A 12,461-nucleotide genomic window follows, 5' to 3' on the forward strand; every position below is an offset into this window, starting at 1 on the left:
TGATTTAGTGGGAAGCAAATGATATCTCAACACAAACCACCCTCTCTCTTGTTCCAGTTTTAGTGCTTCTCCCATCTTTTTCACCCACTTTCTTCTAATTTTGCTACACTTCTGCTTTCTACTGAAGGCACCCTAACTTTCTCCAAGGACACCTTTTTATTCTTTGGGTCACAGTGGACTGCCTGATTTGAAAGAATTTATATACATGCAGTAATCAGTAATAATCTTTCATAGAAGATATACCCAACAATCAGAGCTTCTGATCAGCCTAAGATTAGCTGGTGTTACTATCTGTACTAAGTACTAGAAAGAAAGTAATCTGACTTCTTGATGAGTTTATATGGCGTTCTCTCTCTACTTAGCTTACAATTTGCCAGACCCTTTGAAATAAGGAAAACTGATTAAGAGCCTCTATTACCATCTTCCTGGCCTCTTACTGGAAATCACTTCTTGTTTTACTACTACCCTTCCATTCTTTATGGGTACCACTTTTCTATCTGCTCACTCCACACATCAATTCAGAAGAGATATTTGTTAAAATAAAATTTTATTTTGATATAGGTAAAGAGGCTTATGCTTATTTCCAAATTAAAATTTGAAAGCAAAATTTTTTGTGTGTTATGTCACATGTCCTATCACCAGCATCTTCATCAAAATATTAAGACCATCATTAATTGAATGAGAGATTACTAAAGACAAAAGCCATCAGAAGAGCAGTGAGTTTTGTTAGAAATTGCTACATCCCAAAAACTTGTGTGTTATACACATAATTGTCATAAGAAATTGTACAATCCAGCCCTGAAACAATGTGTGGCATATAGCAGATGATCAATAAATATTTGCTGAATGAATCTTGAACTGATTCAACAAATGCTTTTTAAAATGCATAATTTCTGCAAGGCAGCATGCCTAGGAGAATACAACAAATATCTAACAAATGTCTGCTGTAAGGCACTGTGGGATTTTAAAGTTAAATAAAGCATATCCTGGGGCACCTGGGTGGCTCAGTCGGTTAAGTGTCTGACTTTGGCTTGGGTCATGATCTTGCATTTCATGAGTTCCAGCCCCACACCGGGTACTGTGCTGACAGCTCGGAGCCTGGAGCCTGCTTCAGATTCTGTGTCTTCCTCTCTCTCTCTGTCCCTCCCCTGCTCACCCTCTGTCTCTCTCTCTCTCAAAAATGAATGAAGATTAAAAAAAATAAAGCATATCCTTAGCTGAATAAAATGTACCCTTTTCTTCATAAATACCCCAGATTCAAAAAGTTATTTTTCTATGCTACTTCCTACTTGAATATACTGTATCTACTTAATATGTTTATTGTGTATACATATATTTATATATGTTTAATATACTTAATATATCCACTTAGTATATCTGCTGAGCTTTCAAAATCTTGTCAATCCACTCTAAAGATAAATTCCTGAGTCTCTAGTGACAACATAACTGAGACTGTAGGCATCCAAGAAGAATTCCAATCTTTGTGGGCTAGCAGATGACTGACACACCCACAGGACTACAAAGACAACATAGAACACAGTAATTTATGCTGTGTTTTTCTGATTTCAAATGAAACTATGTTCCAAAGTCATTCTGTTCCTTCATGTGTCCTCCCCTCCCAAACAATCACGTGGGCTTGTTGGAAGCCATGTAGGACCCGAGATAAACAGTTGTTCTCTTGGAGAGGACTGTTTTTCTATTGAATATAGCCTCCTGTTATTTTTGTTCTTTTCAAGCATTTCAGTGAATGCTTGTTTGCTGAATATTTCCTTTAAAGGAAACTTGTTATGGAACAACAGAGCAAAAGTCAGAATTTAACCCAGAAAACTTTGACTACTCACCTGGTGAAGTCACATGAGAGATCCTCTCACTTGGGTATTTCTCCTGCATGGCCATCAATAGTTATTTGAGCCAACTGCAGAATGAAGGAATAACCAGTCAGATCTCTCTATTACTTTTAATTCCCTATAACTCACTCCCATTCAACCCAAACTGCCAAAACCACACAGAATAGTCTTTAGTCCTCCCCTTGTTTTACTCCTAAAGATATTTTTTAAGGCAAAGCAACTCCGAATACTCCTTCCTACTTCTCTTCCTAAATTAAGGGAGAGAAAACCTAGAACCAAATAGAGATTCCCAATACTGATCCTATATGATCCTAGAACCCCTCAATTGCTGCAAAAATTAAAAATGATATATTTTTTAAATGTTTATTTTGAGAGAGAGAGCATGAGCAGGGGAGGGGCACAGAGAAAGGGAGAGACAGAAAGAATCCCAAGCAGGCTCTGCATCACCAGCACAGAGCCAGAGGTGAGGCCTGAACTCACTAACTATGAGATCATGACCTGAGCTGAAACCAAGAGTCACCAGGCACCCCCAAAATAATATTACTTTTATTTATTGTTTTAAGTTTATTTATTTGAGAGAGAGAGAAACAGAACACATGAGTGGAGGGAGGGGCAGAGACAGAGGGAGAGAGAGAGAATCCCAAGCAGGCTCTGCACTGTTAGCGCAAAGCCCAATGTGGGGCTCAAACTCACAAACTGTCAGATCATGACCTGAGCTGAAGTCAAGAGCCAGATGCTCAACCGACTGAGCCACCCAGGCACCCCTAATATTACTTTTAATTAACAAACTTTGCCATGGATTTTCTTAGCCATGAAAATAGGATGGGGGAGTGGAGTGGAGAAAGAACTAAACAACCAAACTACCAGCGGAGTATTATACCTTCAGTTACAATTAACTTAAGTTCTCCTATTCCTCCAGTAATGAAAGTTAGTCATATGATTCACAAACAGAATTCTTGGTCATAAGCATAACTCCAATTCTCAGCTGGGAACATGAGGTTTTCTTCCCATTTCCCCACTTCTTAAAACACTTACATTTATTCTAATGTTAGGCTGTGAGAATTCAGCATAAGTCTGATTACTATCTGTGTAAACAAAAGCTTTAATTAACTGTAACTAAAAGTAGGAAATATCTTATTTTTGAATAGTATTTAAGAGGCATGGCAGTACAGGGAAGTGGTTCACAGTATGCACGTGTGATCAGACAGCCTGAATGTGAAGTCTGACTTCTCAATTAGCTGTGTAACCTTGGGGAAATTTCTTAATATCTATGTGCTTCAGTTCCTTCATATAAAAATGAGGATAAAAACAAAACCTAATGCATGCTAATTCATTTAGAATTAACTCACAACAGTGCCTGACACATATTAAGTGCTTAATTACATTTTTATTATTATTACTTGTCAGTTTATGTCAATAAAAAAGAGGTACATTGTGGTCCCTGGAAGATAAAGTATGAATTTAGAAACTGAATTTATAAGAGCTCCCAAAGAGTTTGGAACAAAATCAGTCAGTAGATCACAATTCTTAAGAGGTGAAATTCAACTCTGAAGGGAAAACAAAGGCTATATGGGTACAGATTTCTCTAGTATGCTTTACTGACCTCTATAGTTTTCTCTTAGTAACAACAACCCAAACCCTCACTTATTCACTGCATCTACATTAATGGTACCATCCCCTGCAATCCCAGGTCTTGACAAAGTGGGTAAGAGATTGTTCAGTAAAAGCTTCAACATATACGGCTATTATCATTCAGTGTGTTAATGGTGACACAGAAGGATTAGATTATCTGCCTAGTAGTGATATCAAATGGTCACTATCAAAATCCTTTCCTTCACTCATTTCTTTAAAGTATAACAAAAATGGTAGTAGGATTCTGAGACCTTTGCAAATTCAGAAGAGTTGAAGATAGGATGACAAAAGAACTCTCAATTAAAGAGTTACTCTAGGGGCACTTGGGTGGCTCAGTCAGTTAGGTGTCAAATTCAGCTCAGGTCATGATATCATGGTTCACGAGTTTGAGCCCCACGGTTGGCTCTGCTGACAGCTCAGAGCTTGGAGCCTGCTTCGATTCTGTCTCCCTCTCTCTGACCCTCCCCTGCTCATGCTCTGTTTCTGTCTCTCTCAAAATAAATAAAAACATTTAAAATTTTTAATAAAATATTTTTTTTAAAAAAGTTACTCTATAACTCAGCAATTCCACTACTAAGTATATGTTCAGGAGAAAAAAAAAAACGTGCTCACACAAAATCTTGTATATGAATGTTCAGAGCAGCATTATTTATAACAGCCAAAAAGAAAAAAACTTCAAATGTCTATCAACTGATGAATGGATAAATTCCACTTATATGAAATGTCCAGAACTGGCAAATCCACATAGATAGATTAGTGGTTGCCAAGGACTAAGAGGAGGGGCAATAGGGAGTGACTGCTAATGGATATGGGGGTTCTTTCCAGGGTGATCAAAATCTCCTGAGATTTGATAATGGTGATGGCTGCACAACCTTGTGAATGTACTAAAACCACTGAATTGTACACATGTAAAATTGAATTTTATTGTATGTGAATTATAATAAAAAAAAAGAACTCCCAAAAGAAGCAAAACAATATGGAAGAGATCATTCTTAACTTTTTCCTACTAAGTTCAGAAGTAGATGAGCTATTGGTGGACGTTTTTAGGATCATTTGAAGGAGATAAAGATTTCCTGAAATAAAAGTGAGAGAAATGAATATACAAGAAGTAATGTAAATAACCAATTACACAGCCAAGAAAGGTAGGAGTGAATGGAAGCAGACAAAAAAAAAAAAAGCACTCAACATTGATGGTTTCTATCTTCAAAGCCCTTTAAACTATTTATTCATCCAACAAATTTAATATGTATTCAGTACTTTCTACCCACCTAGCACTGTGCTAAACACTGTATAAGTATCATGTCTTATCAATGCTCACATCAAACCTATGAGGCAATTACTAGTATTACCCTCATTTCATGGATGAAAAAATGAAGGCTTACAGAGGTGAAGGTCATACAGCCAGAAGAGGCTTCAAAGCCAGGACTGTGCTCTAATGCTAAAGGAGTCTAGTTAGCATTTTTCTGTGTGTGACAAAAAGAAATAAAGGAAGTTACCAAGGCACCACAAGTTGGGGGTTTCTGCTTCAGACCCAGCCAGAGCTGCAAGCCCCAAAGAAGTTGGGAGCAGGGACAGCTCATACAATTTCTTCACTTTGCCCCTGGTCACCACACAGGCTCACTTTTCCAAGGTGCTACCCAAGAGTTAGGTTTTGACTGTCATATTTCTCTCCCTAAAGAATTATAATCTTAGTGTGGAATGTCACACTTGACAGCTGCTGAGAACCACATCAAGACAGGAATGGATTTGAAAGGATACACAGCTGACACAAGCACAGTAAGAATCTCACACCATCAGGGTGCCTGGGTGGCTCAGTCAGTTGAGCCTCCAACTCTTGATTGGGCTCAGATCATGGGCTCGGGTTTGTGGGATCAAGCCCCGCATCAGGCTCTGTGCTGTTAGTGCAGAGCCTACTTGGGATTCTCTCTCCCTTGTGCATGAGGTCTTTCAAAATAAACAAACATACATTAAAAAAAAAAAAATCTCACACCATCACACTGTCATGACCATGATCATTCATTAAACCATACCTAAAGAAATAGAAGCCAAATCCTTGCCAAGAAGTTATCTTTACAAAGTCCTGAGAAAAGGACTTTGGATAAGTAATGAGGCATGGTTATCTTAATCATCCTGGTATTATCGACCCTCCTGACCCAGCACACAGTATTCAATTCATCAACCAAAATTTACTGAGTGCCTACTATTCGCCTGGCTCTGTGCCAGATGCTGGAAATATACTGGCGTAAAAGACAAACAGGTCTCTGATCCTCCTGTTTTATCGTGAAGTGCTGGATACCTTCTATTGAACAAACATGCTGTAACCTCCTCGTCGAGCAGGGTTCGGAAATCGGGATGCTCCTGACGTTTTCGGTCAGATAAGTGTTGGGGGGGGGCGGGGGGGGGTACTGTCCTGTGTAAGGTGGATGTTTAGCGGCATCCTTGACTTCTAGATGCCAGGAGCAATCCCCGAGCTGTAGAGCTGCAAATGTCTCCGGACGTCGTCAAATATCCCGTGGGGAGCAAAGTCGGCTCAGAAACTCTAGCCTGGCGCCTTCACAAGTGCTGTCTGTCCCCCAACCATAACTCTCTACTCACCCTTTAAGCCTCAGCCCCAACTTCGCTTCCTCATGGAGGGCTCCCTGCCCTCCCGAACTACACCGGCGCCTGATGCTTAGCGCTCTGCGTACTTGACCAGCCCACACCACTGAGTGCTAACGAACGAGTCGTCACCCGAGCAATGTCGCCTCTTCTCCCGGGACTGCGTGCCGCGTGAAGGCAACCAACGTGCTTCCTGCCGTCCCGCCGGCGACTGGCACGGGGCCTACCCTTTACAAAGGTAAAGCAACTGCTGTGGAGTGAAGGATGGAGAAAGCCAGGCGAAGAGGGCGGGGACGCGAGCGAGTCGCGAGGGGGCGTGTGCGGGGTATTATTTTAGGAAGCCCAGCGGGTGAGAGACCCATAGAGGACGGCTTAGCGGCTCTGCGCATGCGCCTCGCTCTCCTGCGGCCCCCGAAGAAGGCAGGTCAGGAGTGTTTCTAGGGCTCCTCCGGGGCTCCCCAAGGTGGGGCGGGGTCTGTCAGCCCATCAAGGGCTCCCGAGGGGAGGAGGACTTACGTGGGGCCGAAAGCGGGCGGCGAAATCCCTCACCCTGGGACGCCGACTGCGGCCACCACGTCAGCCGCAGGCAGCAGTTCCCTCCCTCGGCTCGCCTAACGGCCGTTACACACCCGCCAGGCCGCGCGCCTCAGAGCGCGCGCCGCCCCGCCCCCGCCCCCTTCTGCCCGCCTGGGGCCAATCAGGAGTCGGGCCGCGCCGGTGTCCCACCCCTGCACGCTGCGCTCGGCGCCGGGAGCAGATCTCTCTGCGCATGACCTCACCGCCCTTCGGAACCTTCTGCCCTGCCCCTAGCCAGGTCTCGCCTGTGGGCGGAGCCCTCCAGACTCAGGGCTGAAGTGGTTTCCTGGGCTTGGGCGGATCAGGAAGCTGGATGCCAGGGAAAATCTTTCAGGAACCCCTGCCCCCCCCACCGGTCCCACCCTTTTCCCATTCCCCACTACCTATAAGTGGTCCCACCTGAGATAAAGCAAAGGGTCAGGTGGTGGTCCGGAGTTAGGGTGTGGCCTGGGTCACTGCCTCGTCAGGGTTAGGGCTCATCTGTGGCTGGGGCAGGGCGTGGGCTGGGTTAGGGTCGCCAGTGGTCAAGACTGTGACCAGGACTCAGGTTGAAGAGTAACTAACAGATCGATCTTGCCTCCCTACCCAAACTCCGTCCCAAGGAAAAGAACTAAGTTCATTTGCGTTAATGTATACTTCAGAATCAGACCGGGGAATTGTTAAAAGGAGGGACAAAGCCATCAGCCAAAGGATAGTGACAAATTCCGGGTTTCTGGAAACCTGACCTGGGAGGGAGAGGCATTAAAAGGTTGGGATTTCTTAACTTTGAAGAACCAGACTTAAAGAGAATTAATTACTGGATCAAATTCAGTCTAGAGTTAGGACTCTGGGGATGTGCTCCAAAGTTCTATCCCCACCCTGGTCTCATAACATTTTAAGGTAACAATATAGAAGGCATAAAATAGCAGATTTAATGGATAATGAATCTGGGTATGATGTGATAGATGCATTTAGGGGATATTCTCTAAATTAGGACCAGAAACCTTTCTTACATAGTAAGGATAGGTGTCTGAATAAATTTGTAGACTGGTGGGTAGGAGATAGACTAATGGGTGGTGGAAACCTCTACTTGATTGCTTCTGTTTCTTTTGTGGAAAACATCTGTGAAGAGGGAGGGAACGGGCATATAGGGGACTGAGAAGAACGGAGAGTATTTGAAGAGCCGATACAGAGAACGGAAGACAAAGCTAACTGGAAACATAGTGGAAGTGCTGAGATTTAAATTTACAAATGGCACATAGTGCATTTATGCAGTTTTCTCCAATGGATATCTGTCCTTTTTTTTTTTTTTTTTTTTTTTAGGGGTGCCTGGGTGGCTTAGCTGGGTAAGCATCTGACTCTTGATTTCAGCTTGGGTCATGATCTCGTGGTTGGTGGGTTCAGGCCCAGGGTCAGGCTCTGTGCTGACAGTATGGAGCCTGCTATCTATATTTTAAAAGTAACTCCATTATCATACTACTAATTTTCAAATGTGAATGAGTCTTCATGTCTTAACAAAGATCAGATGTTAATTTCAGAGAATATTCACAATCAGTTTTTAGATATGAGATAGTCTTAAATCTTCAGTTACTTTATTATTTTTAAAAGACCTGGCGTTCCTGGGTGGCTCAGTCAGTTGAGCGTCTGACTCTTAATTTCAGCTTGGATCATGATCTCATGGTTTGTGGGTTCAGGCTCCATGTGGGGCCCTGTGCTGGCAGTATGGGGCCTGCTTGGGATTCTCTCTCTCCCTCTCTCTCTGCCCCTCACCCACCCGTTCTCTCTCTCTCTCTCTCTCTCTCAAAATAAACAAGTTAAAAAAAAAAGACTTGCTGCAAATTTAATAAAATTTGGAATTATCACCTGAGTGAAAAAAGAGTTGGCCAGATATATCCCACCCCAGCTTAATCAAAGAAAATAAGAACATAAACTAACTGCATCTTAGTTGTAATCCTATCATTAGAGATACTGCTTTCACATGCATTAGTGTTGTCTAGTGGCTTATTTTATAAGCATCTATTGTTACACAGCACAGAGGCTTCTTTCATTGGTCAACTAAATATAGTTTAAGCTCAGTAGTTTCTTTGTTTACTTAATTTTGTTTCTATTTTTTTGAGATATTTAAGCATAGTACAATCAGTAATATTTTGCCTTTTTCCTTCAGGATGTGTGTGTGTGTATATATATATATATATATATATATATATATATATATACTTTAAATGTTTATTTATTTTGAGAGAGAGCAGGAGAGGGGCAGAGAGAGGGAGAGAGAGAGAATCCCAAGCAGGCTCTGCACTGCCAACACAGAGCCCGATGTGGGGCTCGAACCCATGAATTGAACTGATAGATCATGACCTGAGCCAAAATCAAGTCAGACACTCAATGGACTAAGCCACCCAGGCACCCCACCTTCAGGATATATTTTAAATAAGGGCAAAAGTGGGGCGCCTGGGTGGCTCAGTCGGTTAAGCGTCCGACTTCGGCTCAGGTCATGATCTCGCGGTATGTGAGTTTGAGCCCCGCGTCAGGCTCTGTGCTGACTGCTCAGAGCCTGGAGCGTGTTTCAGATTCTGTGTCTCCCTCTCTCTCTGACCCTCCCCCGTTCATGCTCTGTCTCTCTCTGTCTCAAAAATAAATAAACGTTAAAAAAAAATTAAAAAAAAAAAAAGGGCAAAAGTTAAGATTTAAATAGACCAAAAGGTCTATTTAAATACTCTACTCCAGACCTATAAAGTGAATATGAAATCCCAATGAAATGTAATTACTTGCATGCTGATTTAATAAATGTGTGACTTTTTGGGTGCCTGGGTAGCTCAGTCAGTTAAGAGGCTGACTTTGGCTCAGGTCATGTTCTCATAGTTGGTGAGTCTGAGCCCCATGTTGGTTCTGTGCTGACAGCTCAGAGTCTAGAGCCTCTTCAGATGCCGTGTCTCCCTCTCTCTGCCCCTCCCCTCACACACTCTTGTCTCTCTCTCTTTCTCTGTCAAAAATAAATAAACATTAAAAATTTTTTTAAAAATGTGTGACTTTGGTGTGCTTAAAATAATATAGGGGTTCCTGGGCGGCTTAGTTGGTTGAGTGTCCGACTCTTGATTTCGGCTTAGGTAATGACCCCAGGGTCATGGGATCAAGCCCCCACATAGGTCTCCATGCAGCGCATGCAGCCTGCTTAAGATTCTCTCTCTGCCCTTCTCCCTCGCTCGCACACACACCCTCTCTCAAAATTTTTTTTAATTAAAATTTTAAAAATGATAATATGGACTGATCATCTGATTTAATTTTTAGGAGCTATTAAAGCATTAAATGAGAAGAAAAGTTCTTGCAAATGAAATGTTAAGACTGTTAAATTTGAACTTTTTTAACTTTTTTGTTTGTTTGTTTGTTTGTTTTTTTAGGGAGCACAATTGGGGAGAGGGACAGAAGGGAAAAGAGAGAATCCTTTTTTTTCTTTAAGTTTATTTATTTTGAGAGGTGAGGGGGAAGAGGGACAGAGAGAGAGGAGAGAGAATCCCAAGCACGCAGAGCCCAATGCAGGGCTCAATCTCATGAACCATGAGATCATGACCTGAGCCGAAATCAAGAGTTGGATGCTCAATCGACTGAGCCACCCAGAAGCCCCAAGACTGTTAAATTTAACTTTTATTGTTTGTACCAAAATACTTTCCCAAGAAATTGATTTCCAAAATGGTCATAGATATCAATCAAAAGTATTTCAAAAACAAAACAAACAAAAAAGAGGCACAAGGGCCTTCTTGTGGTTTTGTAAAAGTGCCACTCTGCCAACCTGTTAAGCCTGTCCTGTCTCCTGGTCCACACCACCTACTTCCTGCACTCAGCTGTCCTTTCTGTAAGGTTAACAACTGTGTCTTGTGTAGGCTTACCACAGGAACTGGGGCATAGTAGGTTCCAACCCATTTTTGAATGGATACATGATAGTAGCACAAACACTGATGCCTATAGAGAATAAAGTGACTTCTCACAACTACACACACTCATGAAGTGCTGAAGCTTTGTAGTCAGATTACACAGAAAAGGAGTCAAAGTAGGAAAATTCCTTGTTGTTTATTGGCTATACTCCCTGCCCAGTCCCCTACCGTATTGAGCAGCCCAATCCTGTCCTTGGAAGACTTCCAGAGATGGGAAGGGATGGTGGGATGAGGAAGCACAGCTTGAGGCTCAGCAGCCACATTCCTTACCAGATAGTAGTTGGGACACACTGGGGTTTCATCTTGTCTCCCTAACTAGAGGACAGACTACTCGTCTCTCCCTAAATCTTCCTCTACCCCACCCTTACTTCAGGCAACAAAACTAGAAGCCAAGGGCTAGAGTTGGGGAAGATATCTCGGCAGGATTTTATCACAGCATCAAGCCTATCACCATCAGAATAAAGACAGCCATCCAGGCTTCTGCAGGAAAGAAACAAATGATTACCAACAGGGTTCAGTGGATTTAGGCTTAGATATTCCACTTTGGGGAATTATTTAGTAATCCACTCATGCATTCTTTCAACCAAGGTTTCCCACTGTCCCGACAGTCCCTCCCTTGGGGGTGAGAGATGGAGTACAGGGATGTAACATACTCTAGTTCAATGTGGACCCCACTCATCTCCTCTCACTTATTACCTGCCTGACCCTAACCCCCTACTCTAAGTCATTTCTGTCTAGTCTCAGGTTCTGACGAAGTGTAAAGCTCTAACTGTAAGTACCAACAACCCACAACGACAACTCTGCTGTGTCCTGCTGAGGAATCTGAGACTCTAAGAGGGTAACTGACTTTTCCCAAGTCACACAGAGATGAGCAGAGATAGGATCCAAGACCAGCACCAGTCAGAACCCAGTGTGCACCCCCCCCCCCCCCAGACCCTGGTGCACCCGCCAGAATTTCACACCAATCCCTGTGTACCAATCTGCCAAACACGTGCTGCTGGAGGCATTGAACTCAAACCACATAGAAAAAAAGATTGAACTCCAGGAAACATTCTGACAGGATTCCCATTGTTGCATCAAGATTGGGCAAGAGGGCTGACCCTTTGTTGAAGCAGGGCCTCACAATGGTGTGATGATGAGTCTTCTGCCTCTAATAAGAACGGACTTACTAAGATAGGCTTTTCCATGAGGGTCGGAGTTTTGGAGGACTGTTATGAAAGGAGAGACTGTTCCAGACCAGCAAGGAAGATACACAAAAGTAGGCTGGCACAAGGGACAAACAGACTACAAGAAGAGTGAGCTGGTGTGGCGGGAAAGGTGGGAGTGGGAGGAGAGGAGTAGAAACTGAATGAGAACATGATCCGTGAGGAGAGGGGACCCTTCCTGAGCAGAGGAGGAGCTGAAGAGGATATAGGTTTGGGGAGGATATGGACCTGGATTAAGAGAGGAGTGTGAGGACATGAAGGTAGGAGGGGTCTCAGAGCAGGTCAGTGGGATGCTTTGCAAGAGGAGTCAGAGAGGCCCCTAAATGACCCAGTTACCGCTAATCCGGATGGGCTCCGAACACCACCCAGCCAGCGGCCGGTCTTCAGGCGCCCTTGCATCGGAATCTCCCAGGCTCGATTTCTCCCAGGCGAACTCTTCTGCCTACAGGTCGGCGGGGGACAAGCAAGCCTCAGGGTAGCGAGGTCCCTCCCCGCCCCAGCAAGGGCGGGCATTTGCGCGAGACTCCAGGGAGCCAGGTGTGTTCCCCCAAATCCCGCCCCTTAGGTCAACCACTGGTCCCTTGCAACACAAGCCCCGCCTCCGGTTCCTGCCCCCGGCAGGATAGGCCAATCCCCAACACCGCCATCCTCCAGGCCCCGCCTTAGTCCCGCCCCCAGGATGGCAGCATTGGTGT

At 43.7% G+C, this 12,461-nt stretch overlaps 1 protein-coding gene across 5 annotated transcripts in view; it reads right to left on the reverse strand.

The window, feature by feature from the left end:
• The window catches only part of CEP85 (centrosomal protein 85), a 35,150-nt gene extending 22,895 nt beyond the window's left edge, over positions 1 to 12,255 (reverse strand). For 3 of the 5 annotated variants that reach the window (XM_047873742.1, XM_047873739.1, XM_047873744.1), the window contains exons 1-2: positions 6,594 to 6,720; positions 1,842 to 1,915 (exon numbers count right to left, since the gene is read on the reverse strand). In XM_047873742.1, coding sequence (XP_047729698.1) covers positions 1,842 to 1,896 — 55 coding nt within the window. In that variant the 5' untranslated portion in view covers positions 1,897 to 1,915; positions 6,594 to 6,720. Of the gene's footprint in view, positions 1 to 1,841; positions 1,916 to 6,074; positions 6,435 to 6,593; positions 6,721 to 12,102 lie in introns of those variants that run through there. The other 2 variants (XM_047873740.1, XM_047873741.1) reach the window with 2 other exon arrangements.
• Positions 12,256 to 12,461: the final 206 nt, after the last annotated feature.

Source organism: Prionailurus viverrinus, chromosome C1 (assembly GCF_022837055.1).
Source record: "Prionailurus viverrinus isolate Anna chromosome C1, UM_Priviv_1.0, whole genome shotgun sequence".
Lineage (NCBI taxonomy): Eukaryota > Metazoa > Chordata > Mammalia > Carnivora > Felidae > Prionailurus > Prionailurus viverrinus.